Genomic DNA, 20,483 nt, shown 5'->3' on the forward strand with positions numbered 1-20,483 from the left:
TGGCCGCACGGAGGTGGTGGCTCAGACGTGGCAGCACGGAGGTGGTGGCTCAGACGTGGCAGCTCGGAGGTGGTGGCTCAGACGTGGCAGCACGGAGGTGGTGGCTCAGACGTGGCAGCACGGAGGTGGTGGCAGCACGGAGATGGTGGCTCAGACGTGGCAGCACGGAGGTGGTGGCTCAGACGTGGCAGCACGGAGGTGGTGGCAGCACGGAGATGGTGGCTCAGACGTGGCAGCACGGAGGTGGTGGCTCAGACGTGGCAGCACGGAGGTGGTGGCAGCACGGAGATGGTGGCTCAGACGTGGCAGCATGGAGGTGGTGGTAGTAAACGGGTCTAGAATGAGACTATATATATATATATACCCGCCCGCTGATCCTTCTCTTATGGTTACAGGGTACCTATCCTGAGGTATTTACATGCATTTTACCATCACACAACTAGGATATTGGCTTTTTGTTACAAAACAGGGAAGTAGCTGATGCAACCTCTTGCATAAATGAGCACCAAGCCTTGCCTAACCCAAGAAAACAACTCAGAAGGAACATTTCCTTCCAGTAACCTCAATAGCGACAATAATCATTCCTTCCCCAACCAAAATGGCTGCCAAATGCGGACAACACGCACAAAACGACGCAGACACGCCTGCTGATGGCGTAATCTCCCCGCCCCCTTCCCTGTAAGAGCTTTATACACGCTCCTGACGGCCGGTGAGTTCCAGCAGTGAGAGGTGGTGGCCGGCCAGGGTCAAGATTAGACGGTTCCGTGGAGCAACGCCATGTCATTCTGCTCGTTCTTTGGTGGGGAGATCTATAAGGATCACTTCGAGAATGGTAATGGAGACTTTACTGATCACTTTATAGGAGGGGAGAGGAGCTGCCTGACAATCAGAGCCTGCAGAAAGTTCCTTGCACTGCTTGTGTAATGAGTATTATTATGGGGTATAGACTGTGTCACATGTGCAATCAAGGCATTACCATAGTGGCAATATAGAAATTAGGAGAAATCCTAGCTCCCGGCAGTGCATGGTGCAAAGCACGCTGGGAATTGTAGTTCCACAACAGCTGGATAGTCTCAGGCAGGGGTGCAGATTTCAGGATGGCTGTGTTCACACCTGCAGCGCCTTATTCTCATGATCTCTAGGTGTGACTGTAATGTTTGCCTATGGGCAGGAGTGTTGCTGGGAGCTGTGAACATTAGCATTTTCCTTGGGTGCTTGGCATGTTTTTTTTTTATTATTGTGCTTTTAGTTTGCGCCATTTAAAAAAAAAAAAAATATATGCAAATTAAGAGCACAAAAGACAAATAAAAAAAAATAACAATTATATATGTGTGTGTGTGTGAAAAAAAAAGAAATAAATTTCCTTTTTGTGCACTTAATTTGCGCCATTTAAAAAATAAATAAAAGTTAATTATTTTTTTTTTAAATGGCGCAAATTAAAAATAAAAATGTAAGTCATTTAAAAAATATATATAATTTTTATTTTTTTAATGGTGTAAATTTAAAATCACAGGAAAAAAAATTATATACAGTGTGTATGTATGTATATATGTGTGTAAAGCACTGTGGAATTAATAGCGCTATAAAAGAATAAATCTAAAAAATGTTTCCCTTTTTTTGTTTTGATTTGCGCCATTTTAAAAGAAAAACAAATAAAAAAGTAATAAAAAATTTTGTTATATATATATATATATATATATATATATATATATATATATATATATATGTGTATATATATATATATGTGTATATATATATATATATACATATATGTATGTGTGTGTGTGTGTCCAAAAAAAAAATACATATTTTTTTTTGGACACACACACATATATATATATATATATATATATATATATATATATATGTGTGTGTCCAAAAAAAAATATATATTTTTTTTGGACACACACACACACATATATATATATATATATATATATATATATATATATATATATATGTGTGTGTGTCCAAAAAAAATATATATTTTTTCCTTTTTTGCACTTAATTTGCGCCATTTAAAAAATAAAGGTTAATTATTTTTTTAAAATGGCGCAAATTGAAAATCAAAATTAATTTGTCATTTAAAAAATATATATAATTAATTTTTATTTCTTTAATGGTGTACATTAAAAGCACAGAAAAAAAAATTATATACATACAGTGTGTGTATGTGTGTATATTTAGAGTGTGTGTGTGTATATATATATATATATATATATATATATATATATATATATATATATATATATATATATATATATATATATATATATATATATATATATATGTGTAAAGCGCTATATAAATGAATAAATATAAAATATACATTTTTTCCCTTTTTTGTATATTAATTTGCGCCATTTGAAAAAAAAAACATAATTTTTTTTTAAATAGCGCAAATTAAAATCATAAAAGGGAAAAAAATATATAATTATATATAAAAAATTATATATACACTGTACATATATGTGTGTGTGTGTATATATATATATATGTATGTGTATATAGATATATACACACAGTATATTACACACACAGTTTGTGTGATATATAATAATAATGTAATATAATTTTTTTTTTTTTTACTGTTTGCCATTGTGCGGGGCTCACATATGTTTTAGCTGATTCATCAATTGCCACTTTTTAAAAGTTGCAAATGTGACCCCGGTCCTGCCGTCCCTAGAGTGAATTTTTGTACATATAACACTTTTTCCAAGCAATTGTGTGCTGTAAAAAAAAAAAAATAAAAAAATTCAGCTTTTTTTTTTAATTTTAAACAAAATTCACACAGCGCATGCAGCGTTTGTAAAAATTTGGCACAAAGATATCGAATACTACAAAAACCTGTCTGTGACTGTTGAAGTGCAAAACTTGCATGTCTAAAATTTAGCAAAAAACCTTCTTAGACGCCTGTAAAATCACCGCTGTGCAAGAACTTTGAAACTTTTTTTTTTTTTTCTTTTTTAAAAGTTGCATTTGATATATCAGCAGAAAACATTGGGCAACCCCAAATCTCATTAACTATAGAGATCTTTTTTCTTCTGTTAATTACAAAATAAATCTTACAAAAAAAAGTTGAGAAAATGATAAAACATCAATGGAAAATTATCAAGTTATAGACCAGAGCTGCACAATATGCGGCCCACCAGAGGCGTTGCTGCGGCCCCTCCAGCAGACATGGCTCCTTTTTTCCTATATCCAAATGCGTCTTTCAGATAAGAATACATTTGAACACTGCGGCGCAGGGCGGGGGGGGAGGGACGCACAGGGAAGGGGGGGGGAAGCGCAGGGAAGAGGGGGGGGGAAGCGCAGGGAAGAGGGGGGGGGAAGAGCGCAGGGAAGAGGGGGGGGGAAAGCGCAGGGAAGAGGGGGGGGGAAGAGCGCAGGGAAGAGGGGGGGGGGAAAGCGCAGGGAAGAGGGGGGGGGAAGAGCGCAGGGAAGAGGGGGGGGGAAAGCGCAGGGAAGAGGGGGGGGGGAAGAGCGCAGGGAAGAGGGGGGGGGAAAGCGCAGGGAAGAGGGGGGGGGAAGAGCGCAGGGAAGAGGGGGGGAAAGCGCAGGGAAGAGGGGGGGGGAAGCGCAGGGAAGAGGGGGGGGGGAGCGCAGGGAAGAGGGGGGGGGAAGCGCAGGGAAGAGGGGGGGGAAGCGCAGGGAAGAGGGGAGGGGGAAGCACAGGGAAGAGGGGAGGGGGAAGCGCAGGGAAGAGGGGGGGAAGCGCAGGGAAGAGGGGGGGTGGGGAAGCGCAGGGCAGAGGGGGGGGAGCGCAGGGCAGAGGGGGGGAGCGCAGGGCAGAGGGTGGGGGGAGAGCGCAGGGCAGAGGCTGGGGGGGAAAGCGCAGGGCAGAGGATGGGGGGAAAGAGCAGGGCTGATGGGGAGGGAGCGCACAGGACAGAGGGGGGGCAAGTGCACAGGACAGGGGGGGGGGGAGCGCAGGGCAGAGGAGCGCCCGTCATCCCCTGACCACAATGTGCATCAGCGTGATGAGGTCAATACATTGTTGACATCATTACGCTGCAGCTGACGCCACAGAGGGATCTGACGTGTCTGGCTGTGGTCTGCACTCCGTGCAGGACCTGAAGATTAAATATCTAATTATCAGGAGGAGGAGGAAGATTGGGGTTACTTCCAAGGCACAATATAGGGGAAAGAGGATTGTGAAACAGGGTACACTATAGCAAGGGGCAATGGGAATTTATGCAGAGTGGGCAGTGTGAGGGGAATATTATGGATAGGGGAAGTTTGGGGGAAATATTTTGGAGAGGGGCAGTATGGGTAGGGGATAATATGGAGCAGCTCAGTGTGGGGGTACATTATGGAGAGAGGCTGTGTGTATATGGAGTTGGGCTGTGGGGGGGCGATATGAAGACTCTTAGTGTGTGTGTGTGTGTGTGTATGTGTGTGGATATTAAGGAGAGCACCTTGGTGGAGGAGGGGGATATTATGGACAGGTGTTCAGTGTACTCATGTACGATCGGTGGTTCTAATGCTGTATTCTAGTACAGATAATGATTATGGCAACAAACTAATGTACTGACGGTGGTTCTGGTGCCGCGCTCGTGTACTGACGGTGGTTCTGGTGCCGCGCTCGTGTACTGACGGTGGTTCTGGTGCTGCGCTCGTGTACTGACGCTGGTTCTGGTGCTGCGCTCGTGTACTGACGGTGGTTCTGGTGCTGCGCTCGTGTACTGACGGTGGTTCTGGTGCCGCGCTTGTGTACTGACGGTGTTTCTGGTGCCGCGCTTGTGTACTGACGGTGGTTCTGGTGCCGCGCTTGTGTACTGATGGTGTTTCTGGTGCCACGCTCGTGTACTTACGGTGGTTCTGGTGCCACACTCGTGTACTGACAGTGATTCTGGTGCCGCACTCGTGTACTGACGGTCGTTTTGGTGCCGCACTCGTGTACTGATGGTGGCTCTGGTGCCGCACTCGTGTACTGACGGTCGTTTTGGTGCCGCACTCGTGTACTGATGGTGGCTCTGGTGCCGCACTCGTGTACTGACGGTCGTTTTGGTGCCGCACTCGTGTACTGATGGTGGCTCTGGTGCCACACTCGTGTACCGACGGTTCTGATCTTCTACACATGTAGCAATCCATAGCGTGCTTCATGGCTATGTTTAAACTTGATCTAGTACATGCATAGAAAAAGAATGAATAGTTGAGAGTAGATCATTGAGTTTCCTCTGAGTGACAGGTGAAAGTGAAGCTGATAAGATAGGAAAAAGGACATTGTGACCTGTACACATAGAATTACCTAACAGGATCATTTTAAAACAATACTGCTTTCTTCCAGAAGTGGCATTACGCCTGTCTGTGGGTGGTGTCCAGTATTACAGCACAGCTCCATTGAAGTGAATGGTGCTGAGTTGCAAAACCACAGATGTCCTTCCACGATCAGTTAGTGTCACTCTTTGGACCATGCAATTACAGCTGTGGTTACCCATTACTTATAATGTGAAGTGCGTTTGTGCTCCAAGGTCATATTCCAGGAATTGACTACTGATTGCTGTCATTTCGCTGCGTTGCTGTCACAGCAGAGGGTTTTTTTTTCTAGCAAGGGGCATTAAGTGCACAGGATATATGGAGGGGAAGTATAAAACCGCTCAACGTGAGGATGTGAAGTAAGAATACCCCTGTTCTTTATTTCAGGGAATTACTAGTTAAGCAATTTCCTGATCTAGTCTCCATTCTGTCTTTGATGTTCTTTTTTTTTTTTTTTCTTTTATTTTAATTGTGCTTTCTTTACAAATCTATTTTTTATGTTCACTTTTTTTGTTTTTACTTTTTGGGTGGTGTTTGGGGTTTTCAGCCTATCAATTGCAACTTTTTAAAAAGTCATTAAATTTTGGCACAAATTCACTCCTGGCCCCCGGAGTGTATGTATGTATGTATAATATATATATATATATATATATATATATATATATATATATCTATATATATATATATATATATATCACAGTGGGGAAAAAGAGTATTTAGTCAGCCCCCAATTGTGCAAGTTCTCCCATTATAAAAATGAGATTTGCCTGTAATTGACATCATAGGTAACCACCACAACTTTGAGAGACAAAATGAGAACAAATCCAGAAAATCACCGCATTTGATTTGGGAAGATTTTATTTGCAAATTATGGTGGAAAATAAGTATTTGGTCAATAACAAAAGTTGATCTCAATATTTTGTTCTATATCCTTTGTTGGCAATGACAGAGGTGAAACGTTTTCTGTCTTCACAAGGTTGGCACACACTGTTGGTGGTATGTTGGCCATTCCTCCATGCAGATCTCCTCTAGAGCAGTGATGTTTTGGGCCTGTCGCTGGGCAACATGGACTTTCAACTCCCTCCAAAGGTTTTCTATGGGGTTGAGATCTGGAGACTGGCTAGGCCACTCCAAGACCTTCATATGCTTCTTTCGAGGCCACTCCTTCATTGCCCTGGCGGTGTGCTTGGGATTATTATCATGCTGAAAGACCCAGCCATGTTTCTTATCAATGCCCTTGCTGATGGAAGGAGGTTTGCCCTCAAAATCTCACGATACATGGCCCCATTCATTCTTTCATGTATGGGACCATGTATGTATATATGTATGTATGTACCGTATGTATTCTCATTTTGCCTCTCATAGTTGTGGTGGTCACCTATGATGTCAATTACAGGCAAATCTCATTTTTATAATGGGAGAACTTGCACAATTGGGGGCTGACTAAATACTTTTTTCCCCACTGTGATTATATATATATATCTCACAGTCATATGTAAAAGTTTGGGCACCCCTATTAATGTTAACCTTTTTTCTTTATAACAATTTGGGTTTTTGCTATTTCAGTTTCATATATCTAATAACTGATGGACTGAGTAATATTTCTGGATTGAAATGAGGTTTATTGTACTAACAGAAAATGTGCAATCTGCATTTAAACTAAATTTGACAGGTGCATAAGTATGGGCACCCTTATCAATTTCTTGATTTGAACACTCCTAACTACTTTTTACTGACTTACTAAAGCACTAAATTGGTTTTGTAACCTCATTGAGCTTTGATCTTCATAGGCAGGTGTATCCAATCATGAGAAAAGGTATTTAAGGTGGCCACTTGCAAGTTGCTCTCCTATTTGAATCTCCTATGAAGAGTGGCATCATGGGCTCCTCGAAACAACTCTCAAATGATCTGAAAACAAAGATTATTCAGCATAGTTGTTCAGGGGAAGGTACAAAAAGTTGTCTCAGAGATTTAAACTGTCAGTTTCCACTGTGAGGAACATAGTAAGGAAATGGAAGAACACAGGTACAGTTCTTGTGAAGCCCAGAAGTGGCAAGCCAAGAAACATATCAGAAAGGCAGAGAAGAAGAATGGTGAGAACAGTCAAGGACAATCCACAGACCACCTCCAAAGACCTGCAGCATCATCTTGCTGCAGATGGTGTCACTGTGCATTGGTCAACAATACAGCGCACGTTACACAAGGAGAAGCTGTATGGGAGAGCAATGTGAAAGAAGCCGTTTCTGCAAGCACGCCACAAACAGAGTCGCCTGAGGTATGCAAAAGCACATTTGGAGAAGCCAGTTACATTTTGGAAGAAGGTCCTGTGGACTGATGAAACAAAGATTGAGTTGTTTGGTCATACAAAAAGGCGTTATGCATGGAGGCAAAAAAACACGGCATTCCAAGAAAAGCACTTGCTACCCACAGTAAAATTTGGTGGAGGTTCCATCATGCTTTGGGGCTGTGTGGCAAATGCCGGCACCGGGAATCTTGTTAAAGTTGAGGGTCGCATGGATTCAACTCAGTATCAGCAGATTCTTGACAATAATGTGCAAGAATCAGTGACGAAGTTGAAGTTACGCAGGGGATGGATATTTCAGCAAGACAATGATCCAAAACACCGCTCCAAATCTACTCAGGCATTCATGCAGAGGAACAATTACAATGTTCTGGAATGGCCATCCCAGTCCCCAGACCTGAATATCATTGAAAATCTGTGGGATGATGTGAAGCCGCTGTCCATGCTCGGCGACCATCAAACTTAACTGAACTGGAATTGTACTGTAAACAGGAATGGTCAAATCTACCTTCATCCAGGATCCAGGAACTCATTAACAGCTACAGGAAGCGACTAGAGGCTGTGATTTCTGCAAAAGGAGGATCTGTAAAATATTAATGTCACTTTTATGTTGAGGTGCCCATACTTATGCACCTGTCAAATTTAGTTTAAATGCAGATTGCACATTTTCTGTTAGTACAATAAACCTTATTTCAATCCAGAAATATTTCTCAGTCCATCAGTTATTAGATATATGACACTGAAATAGCAAAAACCCAAATTGTTATAAAGAAAAAAGGTTAACATTAATAGGGGTGCCCAAACTTTTTCATATGACTATATTATGGGAAAACTTCCAAATTATCAGTTTTTCTGATTTTTCTCTTTATATTTTTGAGTAAAATGTAAATTGTTCTTTTATTCTATAAACTACTGACATCTCCGAATTTCCAAGCAATGAATTTTGTATTTATTTTCTGAAAATGAGAAATGATCAATGTAACAAACACTGCATTGCTTTCAGAAACATCAAATAATGTAAAGAAAACAAGTTCATAATCATTTAGACACAACAATACTAATAATGTTTTACCTCAGCATACAAGATAGGGTAGAGAAGGGGTTAATGCTGCGCATCAGCCGAATGTCTTGTTGTTGATGTACTGGTCGTGAGGAAGAGGTTTTACCTCAAAACGCGTAGACCTATGAAATAAAAGAATACTTATCTTCATCAACATTCTACATCTTCATTCGGCTGATGCGCGGCATTAACCCCTTCTCTACCCTATCTTGTATGCTCATCCGCGTGGGGCTGCAGCAGACGCCATTATCTCATGCGTATTATTGGTTGTGACTATCACAACTGATCCTGGTGAGTGTATATTTATTTCTCAGGTATACCCCACCGATCGCTTTGATGTTACACTATCAGCGCTCCTTATTTTCAGATTTACACTAATGTTTTACCTCAGGAAGATTCAGAAATCAATATTTTGTGGAAAAACCATGATTTTGAATCCCAGCTTTCATGCGTCTTGGCCGCTTTCCTCCAGTCTGTCACACCGCTTATGTAAGCAGTTCTTCTTTGTTTGATGGCTCGAGACTATTCATCTTCCTCTTGATTACATTCCAGAGGTTTTCGATGGTGTTCAGGTCTGGAGATTGGGCTGGCCATAACAGGGTTTTGATGTGGTGGTCCTCCATCCACATATTGATTGACCTAGCTGTGTGGCATGGCGCATAGTTCTGCTGGAAAAACCAGTCCTCAGAGTTGGGGAACATTGCCTGAGCAGAAGGAATAACCTTGTATGTGGCTTGATTCATGCGTCTTTTGCAAAGGTTAATCCGCCCAATTTCTAGAGTAAAGGGGGCTTTACACGCTGCGACATCGCTAATGCGGAGTCGTTGGGGGTCACAGAATTTGTGACGCACATCCGGCCGCATTAGCGATGCCGTTGCGTGTGACACCGATAAGCGATTTTGCATCGTTGCAAAAACGTGCAAAATCGCTAATCGGCGACATGGGGGTCCATTCTTAAAAATCGTTACTGCAGCAGTAACGAAGTTGTTCCTCGTTCCTGCGGCAGCACACATCGCTGCGTGTGACGCCGCAGGAACGAGGAAGCTCCCCTTACCTGCCTCCCGGCTGCTATGCGGAAGGAAGGAGGTGGGCGGGATGTTACGTCCCGCTCATCTCCGCCCCTCCGCTGCGATTGGGCGGCGGTTCAGTGACGTCGCTGTGACGCCGCACGGACCGCCCCCTTAGAAAGGAGGCGGTTCGCCGGTCACAGCGACGTCGCCGGACAGGTAAGTATGTGTGACGGCTCTGGGTGATGTTGTGCGGCACGGGCAGCGATTTGCCCGTGTCGCGCAACAGATGGGGGCGGGTACCCACACTAGCGATATCGGGACCGATATCGTAGTGTGTAAAGTAGCCTTAAGGTAATCTTCCCTGAGGGCTCATTCAGACACCCGTCGGGCCTCGATGGTTGGATTGGCCGCCAGTCTCCAGACCCAAATGTGACAGCGTCCTAGAAATGTATGAAGCGGTCGTCCCGGAGTCTGGAGAGCCGTGGCCAGTCCGTGCCTTAGTGGTCCGTGCTCTTATTGATTGGCACCATCTGAATGATTCCTTAGACCTGATGCATAAAGGGACATCTTTATAGATGTAGACAAGAATGTTTCCATTCTCTCTCAACAAGCAAAATCTTGAAAAACCGTTAGGATTTGCTACACAAAGTATATCAGAAGATTGCAGAACTTTATATTATACAATATTTTACTTGATGATGACTATTAATTATATTTTTCTTCAAATTAGGGGTATACGTATGCGCCAAGTGCGGGTATGAGCTGTTCAACAGCCGCACCAAGTTTGAGCATTCCTCCCCCTGGCCCGCCTTCACCGAAACCATCCACGATGACAGCGTCTCCAAGTATGTGGAGCGACCCAATGCTCTAAAGGTAATAAATGGCAAAAAGGGGACTCTGCCCAAGTTGTATCATGGGTCGCAGATACACAAGTGGACTGGGCATGCTGGGAGTTGTGGTTTTACCACTTCCTTTGTTCTTTATGCATTGCCTATGTGTTACCCTAGTCATGCCATGCCTTCTGCTTGCTGGGGAACAGTGTGCTCCTAAATATTGACCGTTCAGACTAGCGGCATGGTGACACCGCTGCTCTGAACAAAGCGCACCATCTGAGAAGTATAGGGGGCAGTGAAGATGGCTGGATCTAGCGACCTGACCAGCTTCAGACTTGAATTTGCAAGCTCTATAACAAACAGCTTGTAAGCATGCGCTTATTGCCTAGGAAATCTGTCACCTCTGATAGACTACAGCGGTGGCCGGTAACCTAGGCAACCAACAGTAAATTATGGAATTAAAGGGAACCTATCACCAGATTTGGTGACTATAAGCTACGGCCACCACCACAGGGCTTTTATATACATGTTAGAATGCTGTATATAAGAGCCCAGGCCGCTGTGTAGAACATAAAAATCACTTTATAATACTCACCTAAGGGGCGGTGCAGACTGGCCGGATGGGCGTCTCCGGTACCTACACCTCCTCTTTCGGCCATCTTTGTCCACCTTCTGAAGCCTGGGTGCATGATGCGTCCTACGTCATCCAGACTAGCCGACATTGAGGTCCTGCGCAGGCGCACTTGAGCAGGGCAGGTCAAAGTATTGTAGCGCTCCTGTGCAGGACCTCAATGCCGGCTAGTGTGGATGATTTAGGATGCGTCATGCACCCAAGCTTCAGAAGAAGGACAAAGATGGCCGAAAGAGGTGCCGGTACCGGAGAACGGAGACGCCCATCTGACCAGTCTGCACTGCATCGCCCCTCAGGTGAGTATTATAAAGTGATTTTTACGTTTTACACAGCGGCCTCGGCTCTTATATACAGTATTATAGAATGTTGTATATAAGAGCCCACTGATGGCTGCCGCAGCTTATAGTCACCACTTTTCATTTTTCTTAATTACAATGCCATGCGTATGTATGTATATATATTAATATATATACAGTCAGGGCCAGAAATATTTAGACAGTGACACAAGTTTTGTTATTTTAGCTGTTTACAAAAACATGTTCAGAAATACAATTATATATATAATATGGGCTGAAAGTGCACACTCCCAGCTGCAATATGAGAGTTTTCACATCCAAATCGGAGAAAGGGTTTAGGAATCATAGCTCTGTAATGCATAGCCTCCTCTTTTTCAAGGGACCAAAAGTAATTGGACAAGGGACTCTAAGGGCTGCAATTAACTCTGAAGACGTCTCCCTCGTTAACCTGTAATCAATGAAGTAGTTAAAAGGTCTGGGGTTGATTACAGGTGTGTGGTTTTGCATTTGGAAGCTGTTGCTGTGACCAGACAACATGCGGTCTAAGGAACTCTCAATTGAGGTGAAGCAGAACATCCTGAGGCTGAAAAATAAGAAAAAATCCATCAGAGAGATAGCAGACATGCTTGGAGTAGCAAAATCAACAGTCGGGTACATTCTGAGAAAAAAGGAATTGACTGGTGAGCTTGGGAACTCAAAAAGGCCTGGGCGTCCACGGATGACAACAGTGGTGGATGATCGCCGCATACTTTCTTTGGTGAAGAAGAACCCGTTCACAACATCAGCTGAAGTCCAGAACACTCTCAGTGAAGTAGGTGTATCTGTCTCTAAGTCAACAGTAAAGAGAAGACTCCATGAAAGTAAATACAAAGGGTTCACATCTAGATGCAAACCATTCATCAATTCCAAAAATAGACAGGCCAGAGTTACATTTGCTGAAAAACACCTCATGAAGCCAGCTCAGTTCTGGAAAAGTATTCTATGGACAGATGAGACCAAGATCAACCTGTACCAGAATGATGGGAAGAAAAAAGTTTGGAGAAGAAAGGGAACGGCACATGATCCAAGGCACACCACATCCTCTGTAAAACATGGTGGAGGCAACGTGATGGCATGGACATGCATGGCTTTCAATGGCACTGGGTCACTTGTGTTTATTGATGACATAACAGCAGACAAGAGTAGCCGGATGAATTCTGAAGTGTACCGGGATATACTTTCAGCCCAGATTCAGCCAAATGCCGCAAAGTTGATCGGACGGCGCTTCATAGTACAGATGGACAATGACCCCAAGCATACAGCCAAAGCTACCCAGGAGTTCATGAGTGCAAAAAAGTGGAACATTCTGCAATGGCCAAGTCAATCACCAGATCTTAACCCAATTGAGCATGCATTTCACTTGCTCAAATCCAGACTTAAGACGGAAAGACCCACAAACAAGCAAGACCTGAAGGCTGCGGCTGTAAAGGCCTGGCAAAGCATTAAGAAGGAGGAAACCCAGCGTTTGGTGATGTCCATAGGTTCCAGACTTAAGGCAGTGATTGCCTCCAAAGGATTCGCAACAAAATATTGAAAATAAAAATATTTTGTTTGGGTTTGGTTTATTTGTCCAATTACTTTTGACCTCCTAAAATGTGGAGTGTTTGTAAAGAAATGTGACAATTCCTACAATTTCTATCAGATATTTTTGTTCAAACCTTCAAATTAAACGTTACAATCTGCACTTGAATTCTGTTGTAGAGGTTTCATTTCAAATCCAATGTGGTGGCATGCAGAGCCCAACTCGCCAAAATTGTGTCACTGTCCAAAGATTTCTGGACCTAACTGTATACACAAAAAAAATTTTTCTTTTCTTTTAATTCTCCATAGGTTTCATGTGGAAAGTGCGGAAATGGACTGGGTCACGAGTTCCTAAACGATGGTCCGAAGAAAGGCCAATCTCGCTTCTGAATATTCAGCAGCTCGATTAAGTTTGTCCCCAAAGGTAATGGCTATAACAGGACGAATATAATTGTGGCCTATGCGGCTGTGGCTTAATTTTACATCCCTGACTATTGGCCGATCAGTCTTGTCATAGGGACACTACATTAAAATTTTGTTGCAGACTGAGCTAAAAAAAAAAAAAAAAATTGGTTGTGATCGTCTGAAAGGGGACGCGTCTGACAACCTTTATGCCAATTCTTTAATTCTAAAGCCAGTTTTTTTGTTTTTTTTATTTAGACTGCAAGAAATACCAGTTTTAAAGAGGTTGTAAACTTTTAGATTTTTCCCTTACATGTACAAAATGTGCTTTACTCGCCCTCCCCAGGTCCAACGCTGAGTGCCATCCACGCAGGCAGAGCTGCTGGGCTCACTGATTGGCAGAAGTGCTGTTGATGTTGACGTCAATGGTGCAAAAAATAACAGCCCCTTTGATCATTGACAGAGACTAAACCTTTTAGGCTCTGTGCGCACTGGGAAATGAAATTTCCTTGCGTAAATTCCGCATGCTCTCAAAGATTACCGCACCCGCGGTAAAAAACCGCGGGAAACCGCACCCGAAAACCGCATGCGGTTTGCCGCGGTTTGCTGCGGTTTTACCGCGGTATTGTTCGCGGTATTGCCGCGGTTTTGCCGCGTGCGGGTTGGGATGTGCTTTATTGCATTCAATGCAATAAAGCACATTGAAGAAAAAAAAAAAATACATTTAATTCTGATAGTAGATAGACAGAAGAATAGACAGAGGGATAGATAGATAGACAGACAGATAGATAGAGGGATAGATAGAGGACAGATCGCTGCATTTCCCACGGTCGGCAGTGAGTTCACATTACCGGCCGTGGGAAATGACCGGTAATTACCTCTGCTGTCTGCTGCTTTCATTCAGCGCTGTGTCTGTGACAGTCGCGGCTGGGTGGAAGCAGCGCAGGACGTCGGAGCCGGAGCTGTGGATTACGCCGGAGCTTTGTTTGGGGGGGTTAATAAAATGGTGAACGAGGCTTGTTTGTTTTATTTAAAATAAAGGATTTTTCGGTGTGTGTGTTTTTTTCACTTTACTTACGGGTTGATCATGTCAGCTGTCACATAGACGCTGCCATGATCAAGCCTGGGGTTAATGGCGGTGGTCCCCCATCACCATTAACCCCTTGTATTACCTTGCCACCACTGCTACACGGTGGCAAGAAGAGCCGAGGACACTCCGGTAGTGCCGCATAATGTATGTGACAGTCCCGGGGCAGCTGCGGCTGATATTCTCGGCTGCGGGAGGGGGAGTGAGGCGGGGGACATTACCCCTGCCCCTCTCCCTCCCCAGCCTGAGAATACTGGGCCGCCGCTGTGTGCTTACCTCGGCTGGACGGTAAATATACAGCGGAGCCCACGTTCTTTGTTTCCTATATTTCCGTTTTCTTTCTATGTGTGTTCTATGTGTCTGTGTTCTGTGTCTGTGATGTGTTCTATGTCTGTGATGTGTGTGTTCTGTGTCTGATGTGTGTGTTTACTCTCTGCACGGCTTCCTCTTCCTGTAATGACATCACTTCCCTGCAAAACCGCAGACAGGCGATGTACATTACCGGAGGTAAACCGCGAAATACCGCAGGGAATAACGCAGGAAAACGCAGTGAACCGCACAGAATTTGCTTCCTGCGTTATTCCCTGCGGGATTTCACGATTACATTGCAGTCAATGGAGTGAAATCCCGCAGCGACGTGCGGAAAAGAAGTGACATGCACTTGTTTTTGCTGCGGGATTCCCGCAGCAAAACATGCAGCTGTCAAATTCCGCCTAGTGCGCACAGGATTTTTTTTCTCCATAGGATTTGCTGGTGATTCACTGCAGAGATGTTATGAACATTTTCTGCAGCGAAACATGCAGCAAATCCGCAAAAAATCCGCGGCAAAATCCGGTAAGTGCGCACATAGCCTTAAGGTTTAGAGGCGCTACAGTCAACTATATACTGATCGCCCTCAAGTGGTGACGAGAGGCAGCTGAAGGGGGAAAAAAATAGATCAAACAATTTTTTTTTTTTTATTTTTTTTTCTGGGCAAATTTTGAAAACTAGAGCTGTGCTCTTATTGGTTCCTATGGGCAACACTGTCACTTTAGGCTTACGGCCTAGCTAGCTCTGATCTCTGCTGTTTGGCCACTTAAAGGGAACCTGTCATCAGAAATTTAGCTATAAACCTAAAAGTTCCCCCTTCTGCAGCTCCTGGGCTGCATTCTACCAAGGTTCCTCTAGTTTTTCTGGCCCCTTTTATACCAAAATAAACACTTTATAAAGTTGTACCTTTTCATATGTAAATTTCGTAAATCGTCCATGGGGGCGGGCTGCCTGGTGTCCGTTACTGTCCTCCTGCCGATTTACACCGCGCCCGAACGCTGAATTTCAAACCTCAGGACGCCGCCCCTGGGCGCCCGGGGTCCTGCGCATGCGCTGTGCGACTGTAGCGGGACTGTGCACTGCGTGCACATGTGACCGCTGGTGACGTTTTGCGCAGGCACGAGGTTATGGGCGGTGCTGTGAGTGTCATCAGCAAGTGCCCACCCATAACTTCGTGACCGCACTTTCTCCTCTTCCTCTCAGATGCTCGCCGCGTCTCCCCGTTAGCTATGGTGTCCTGCTCCGTCCGCTCCTCCCATCTATTTCCTGCTGCAGGGCAAGATGGGAAGGAGGTGACGTCGGTCCTCTGGCCAGTGAGCGCTTGCGCAGAACGCTGGAGGAAGAGGGGAAAGTGCGGTCACGAGGTTATGGGCGGCACTTGCTGATGACACTCAAAGCGCCGCCCATAACCTCGTGCCCGCGCAAAGCGTCACCAGCGGTCACATGTGCACACAGTGCACAGTCCCGCTACAGTCGCACAGCGCATGCGCGGGACCCCGGGCGCCCAGGGGCGGCGTCCTGAGGTTTGAAATTCAGAGTTCGGGGGCGGTGTAAATCGGCAGGAGGACAGTAACGGACACCAGGCAGCCCGCCCCCATGGACGATTTACGAAATTTACATACGAAAAGGTACAACTTTATAAAGTGTTTATTTTGGTATAAAAGGGGCCAGAAAAACTAGAGGAACCTTGCTAGAATGCAGCCCAGGATCTGCAGAGGGGGAACGTTTAGGTTTATAGCTAAATTTCTCATGACAGGTTCCCTTTAAGTGCCATTGTTGATCAGATCTGTGACACCAGCATTTCAGTGGCGCTATCCTGCCCTCGCATCCATCGTGGACCCCATTATTATCAACCCTTCCTTCTGTGATGCCATTGCTGGGTGCCGATGGATCACCTTCTACGTCGCCAATTGTCCAGATTCCAGGACAGCCTGGAAAAATATGGCACTTTTTTTTTTTTTTTTTTTTTGCCCTGTCTATAAAAATATAAGATGTCTGTGACTCTTTTTGAGTCTGAAGAAACTTATAGATATTGATTGTAATGATCATCATTTTACAGTGAATTCAGCCAATGTCTTCATATCAGAATTATGGGCTATAGCTATGGATCACGATTCACTAAGGTCCTGTGCACACAGTCCGTTTTTTTTTTTTTTTTTCATGCAGATTTTGATGTATTTTTCATTGGTTTATTTATTAATTTTTTTGAGAAATTAACAGCAAAATCTACATATCTACTCTGATGCCAGCAAAGTCTTTGACATTTAATAGTAATAATAAGTTTTATTTCTATAGCGCCAACATATTCCGCAGCGCCTTACAATTCATTTCTGAAGTGCTATGCACATGTTGCTGTTTTTTTCCTATGCAAAAAAAAATCTGCCGCATTTCAATTGTTGGGGTGTTTTTTCCTTTTTTTTTTTTTTTTTTTTTTAAGCTTTTCCAGCCATTGACTTAAACAAAAAAAAAAAACGAGTCCATTTTGTGGTACATTTTTTTTTGGTGTGTTTTTCTGCCAGAAGATTAAATCAAAATCTGCGGCGTGTCAATTGTTGGGGCATTTTTCCTGTTATTTAGCTCTTCCAGCCATTGACCTCTTTAAAAAAAAAAAAAAAAATACGATTTTTGACCCGTTTTTCTACCAGAAGGTGCAGATTTCATGCAAAAAATTTCTGCACCAAATCTGCAGCTTATGCACATAGCCTAATATTCATAATTATTTATTGTGGTTTTCCAATGTCTCTCTAAAAAGTATTCTTTGCCTGTGACTTTTTTTGATAAGCTGCACCAACAAAAAGGGGGGATTGTGAATATTAAAAAACACAAAGGTTTGTTGTTTTTTTTTCTCCACATCCAAAATTAACAATTTTTTTTTTTTTACAAAAAGCCTTTGACAGAAAAGTTAAGGGTCTCAGTCATGGCACCCCAAACAAATTATATATAATCAATATTTTTTTTTTTATTAAATTATTAGTTTTAGTGGTTAAAAAAAAAATATGACAAAGAAACCCATAATGTAATGGTGGAGCTGCATTTTTTTTTTTTGTGTTCTCACTATTCCACTCCACTTGTAGTTTTTTTTTTTTTTTTTTTTTCCCATTTCTTTTGCGTGTTTATTTATTATTTTTTTTTTTTGTATATTATATGGTAAAATTACTGATGTCATTGAAAAACTACATCTCACCCCGCAAATACAATCTTTATAGAGCTATGTAGATGGGGTGGTAAGGCTATGTGTGCACAGTGCGTTTTTCGTGGCGTTTTTGCGCATTTTTCGGGTGCATTTTTGGGCTCAAAACTGCATGACCTTACCCAGCAAAGTCTGTAAGTTTTCATTTTTACTGTGTGCACACAATTTTTTTTTTTCTTTTTTTTGAGCTAAAAAAAAAAATGGTCATGTCAATTCTTTTCTGCATTTTCCACCCATGCAATGGATGGAAAAATGCAGCCAAAAACGCACCAAAACGCGGTAAAAACGCATGAGTGTTTGCCGCGGGTGCGTTTTTGTGCGTTTTTAACAGCCAAAAACACTGCATCTTTGTGGTCACAAAAAAAGGCAACGTGCGCACATAGCCTAAGTAAAATACAGTAGTGGTTTTTGGAAAAAGGGGAGGAAAATATGAAAACGCAAAATAAAAAATGGCTGCGTCGGACATTTCTTCCCACGACAGGAAGGCTTGGGGAATTTCATGTTCACTGACTAAAGCCTGGTTTCCTGCAGATCACAAAAATCCCTGTTAATTGCGTTTTTTCTCCTTGTACAGGCAAAGTCAATGGGGGGAAGCTAATTGAGCCTAAATAAACCTCGCCGTCAGCAGGACGCCCAGACCCTTCCCCGATGCTTCATCACCGGATGAATTGGATGAGGTAAAGCCGCCGCCGGACGTCTCATCCGAAGAAAAATACGTGATGGCGTCGGATGTGGTTCCAAGCGTCTTTCTTATCCCACCCACAATGCACCCGCCGTACGCCAGCTATACCTCACCCACCCCTCGCCTGAATCACAGCCTCCAGGGTCTCTTACCGGTTATTACATATAGATGATAGTGCTTGCGATGGCAGCAAAGGGTTAAATGCAAATGGTTAGTATTTCATTAGCAGATGTCAGATGGCTTTGATAATGACGGTCAGTATGGACCTTGCGTAATTACATTAATTAAGACGATTGTAGCCACCTTGTCAATTAGTGGATAGCCGCCATGTTTTTTTAAAGGGGTTTTAAGATGATATGTATACACAACAGCGCCACTCGTGTCCAGTGGTCATAGCTGGTATTGCATTATTGCACAATTCATGCGACTACTGTAATACCAGACTCCGCCTGTAGACTAGTGTGGCGCTGTTGCAACCCTTTGAATATAAAGGTAGACAGGAGCATGGCTTCTTAGCTCAGTGAGACCGTTTTTACATAACGGTGTAGTGATGGTTTACCAGCCATTTGTCACAAAAACACAAAACAAAGCTTGATGACTTTTAATTTCTTACATGGGGCACATATTGATAAAGTGTCTCTTTTCTGATCATTTTGAGGGGAAGCACAACGTTTTCTTGGATCTCATGTAAAGAAAATGCATTATATTTTGCACTAATTTAAATAAAAATCTTATTTTCTTGAGAAAACTGGAATCTTATGTTTTTATATGTCCATGGTCAGAAACGGGGCCTTGTTGATTATAGCAACCAATCACAGTTGTGTGTGTATGTGTGTGTATATATATATATATATATATATATATATATATATATATATATATATATATATATATATATATATATATATATATATATATATATATATATTATACAGTATATATAATTTTATATATATATAGTATGTATATATGTATATGTGTGTGTGTATATATGTGTATATATATATATATATATATATATATATATATATATATATATATATATATATATATATATATATATATATATATATATATAATATAAAATGTGTGTAAATATATATATATATATACATATACAGTTAGGTCCAGAAATCTTTGGCCAGTGACACAATTTTGGCGAGTTGGGCTCTGCATGCCACCACATTGGATTTGAAATGAAACCTCTACAACAGAATTCAAGTGCAGATTGTAACGTTTAATTTGAAGGTTTGAACAAAAATATCTGATAGAAATTGTAGGAATTGTCACATTTCTTTACAAACACTCCACATTTTAGGAGGTCAAAAGTAATTGGACAAATAAACCAAACCCAAACAAAATATTTTTATTTTCAATATTTTGCTGCGAATCCTTTGGAGGCAATCACTGCCTTAAGTCTGGAACCCATGGACATCACCAAACGCTGGGTTTCCTCCTTCTTAATGCTTTGCCAGGCCTTTACAGCCGCAGCCTTCAGGTCTTGCTTGTTTGTGGGTCTTTCCGTCTTAAGTCTGGATTTGAGCAAGTGAAATGCATGCTCAATTGGGTTAAGATCTGGTGATTGACTTGGCCATTGCAGAATGTTCCACTTTTTTGCACTCATGAACTCCTGGGTAGCTTTGGCTGTATGCTTGGGGTCATTGTCCATCTGTACTATGAAGCGCCGTCCGAACAACTTTGCGGCATTTGGCTGAATCTGGGCTGAAAGTATATCCCGGTACACTTCAGAATTCATCCGGCTACTCTTGTCTGCTGTTATGTCATCAATAAACACAAGTGACCCAGTGCCATTGAAAGCCATGCATGCCCATGCCATCACGTTGCCTCCACCATGTTTTACA

At 42.7% G+C, this 20,483-nt stretch overlaps 1 protein-coding gene across 1 annotated transcript; it reads left to right on the forward strand.

Moving 5' to 3' along the window:
- Positions 1-676: 676 nt before the first annotated feature.
- MSRB1 (methionine sulfoxide reductase B1) lies at positions 677-19,369 on the forward strand. Its single transcript, XM_075319450.1, has 4 exons — positions 677-832; positions 10,362-10,504; positions 13,261-13,375; positions 18,514-19,369. Exons 1-4 carry the CDS (start codon positions 778-780, stop codon positions 18,549-18,551), a joined length of 351 nt encoding a protein of 116 aa, XP_075175565.1. The 5' UTR covers positions 677-777; the 3' UTR covers positions 18,552-19,369.
- Positions 19,370-20,483: the final 1,114 nt, after the last annotated feature.

The sequence above is a fragment of the Anomaloglossus baeobatrachus genome, chromosome 7 (genome assembly GCF_048569485.1).
Source record: "Anomaloglossus baeobatrachus isolate aAnoBae1 chromosome 7, aAnoBae1.hap1, whole genome shotgun sequence".
Taxonomy (NCBI): domain Eukaryota; kingdom Metazoa; phylum Chordata; class Amphibia; order Anura; family Aromobatidae; genus Anomaloglossus; species Anomaloglossus baeobatrachus.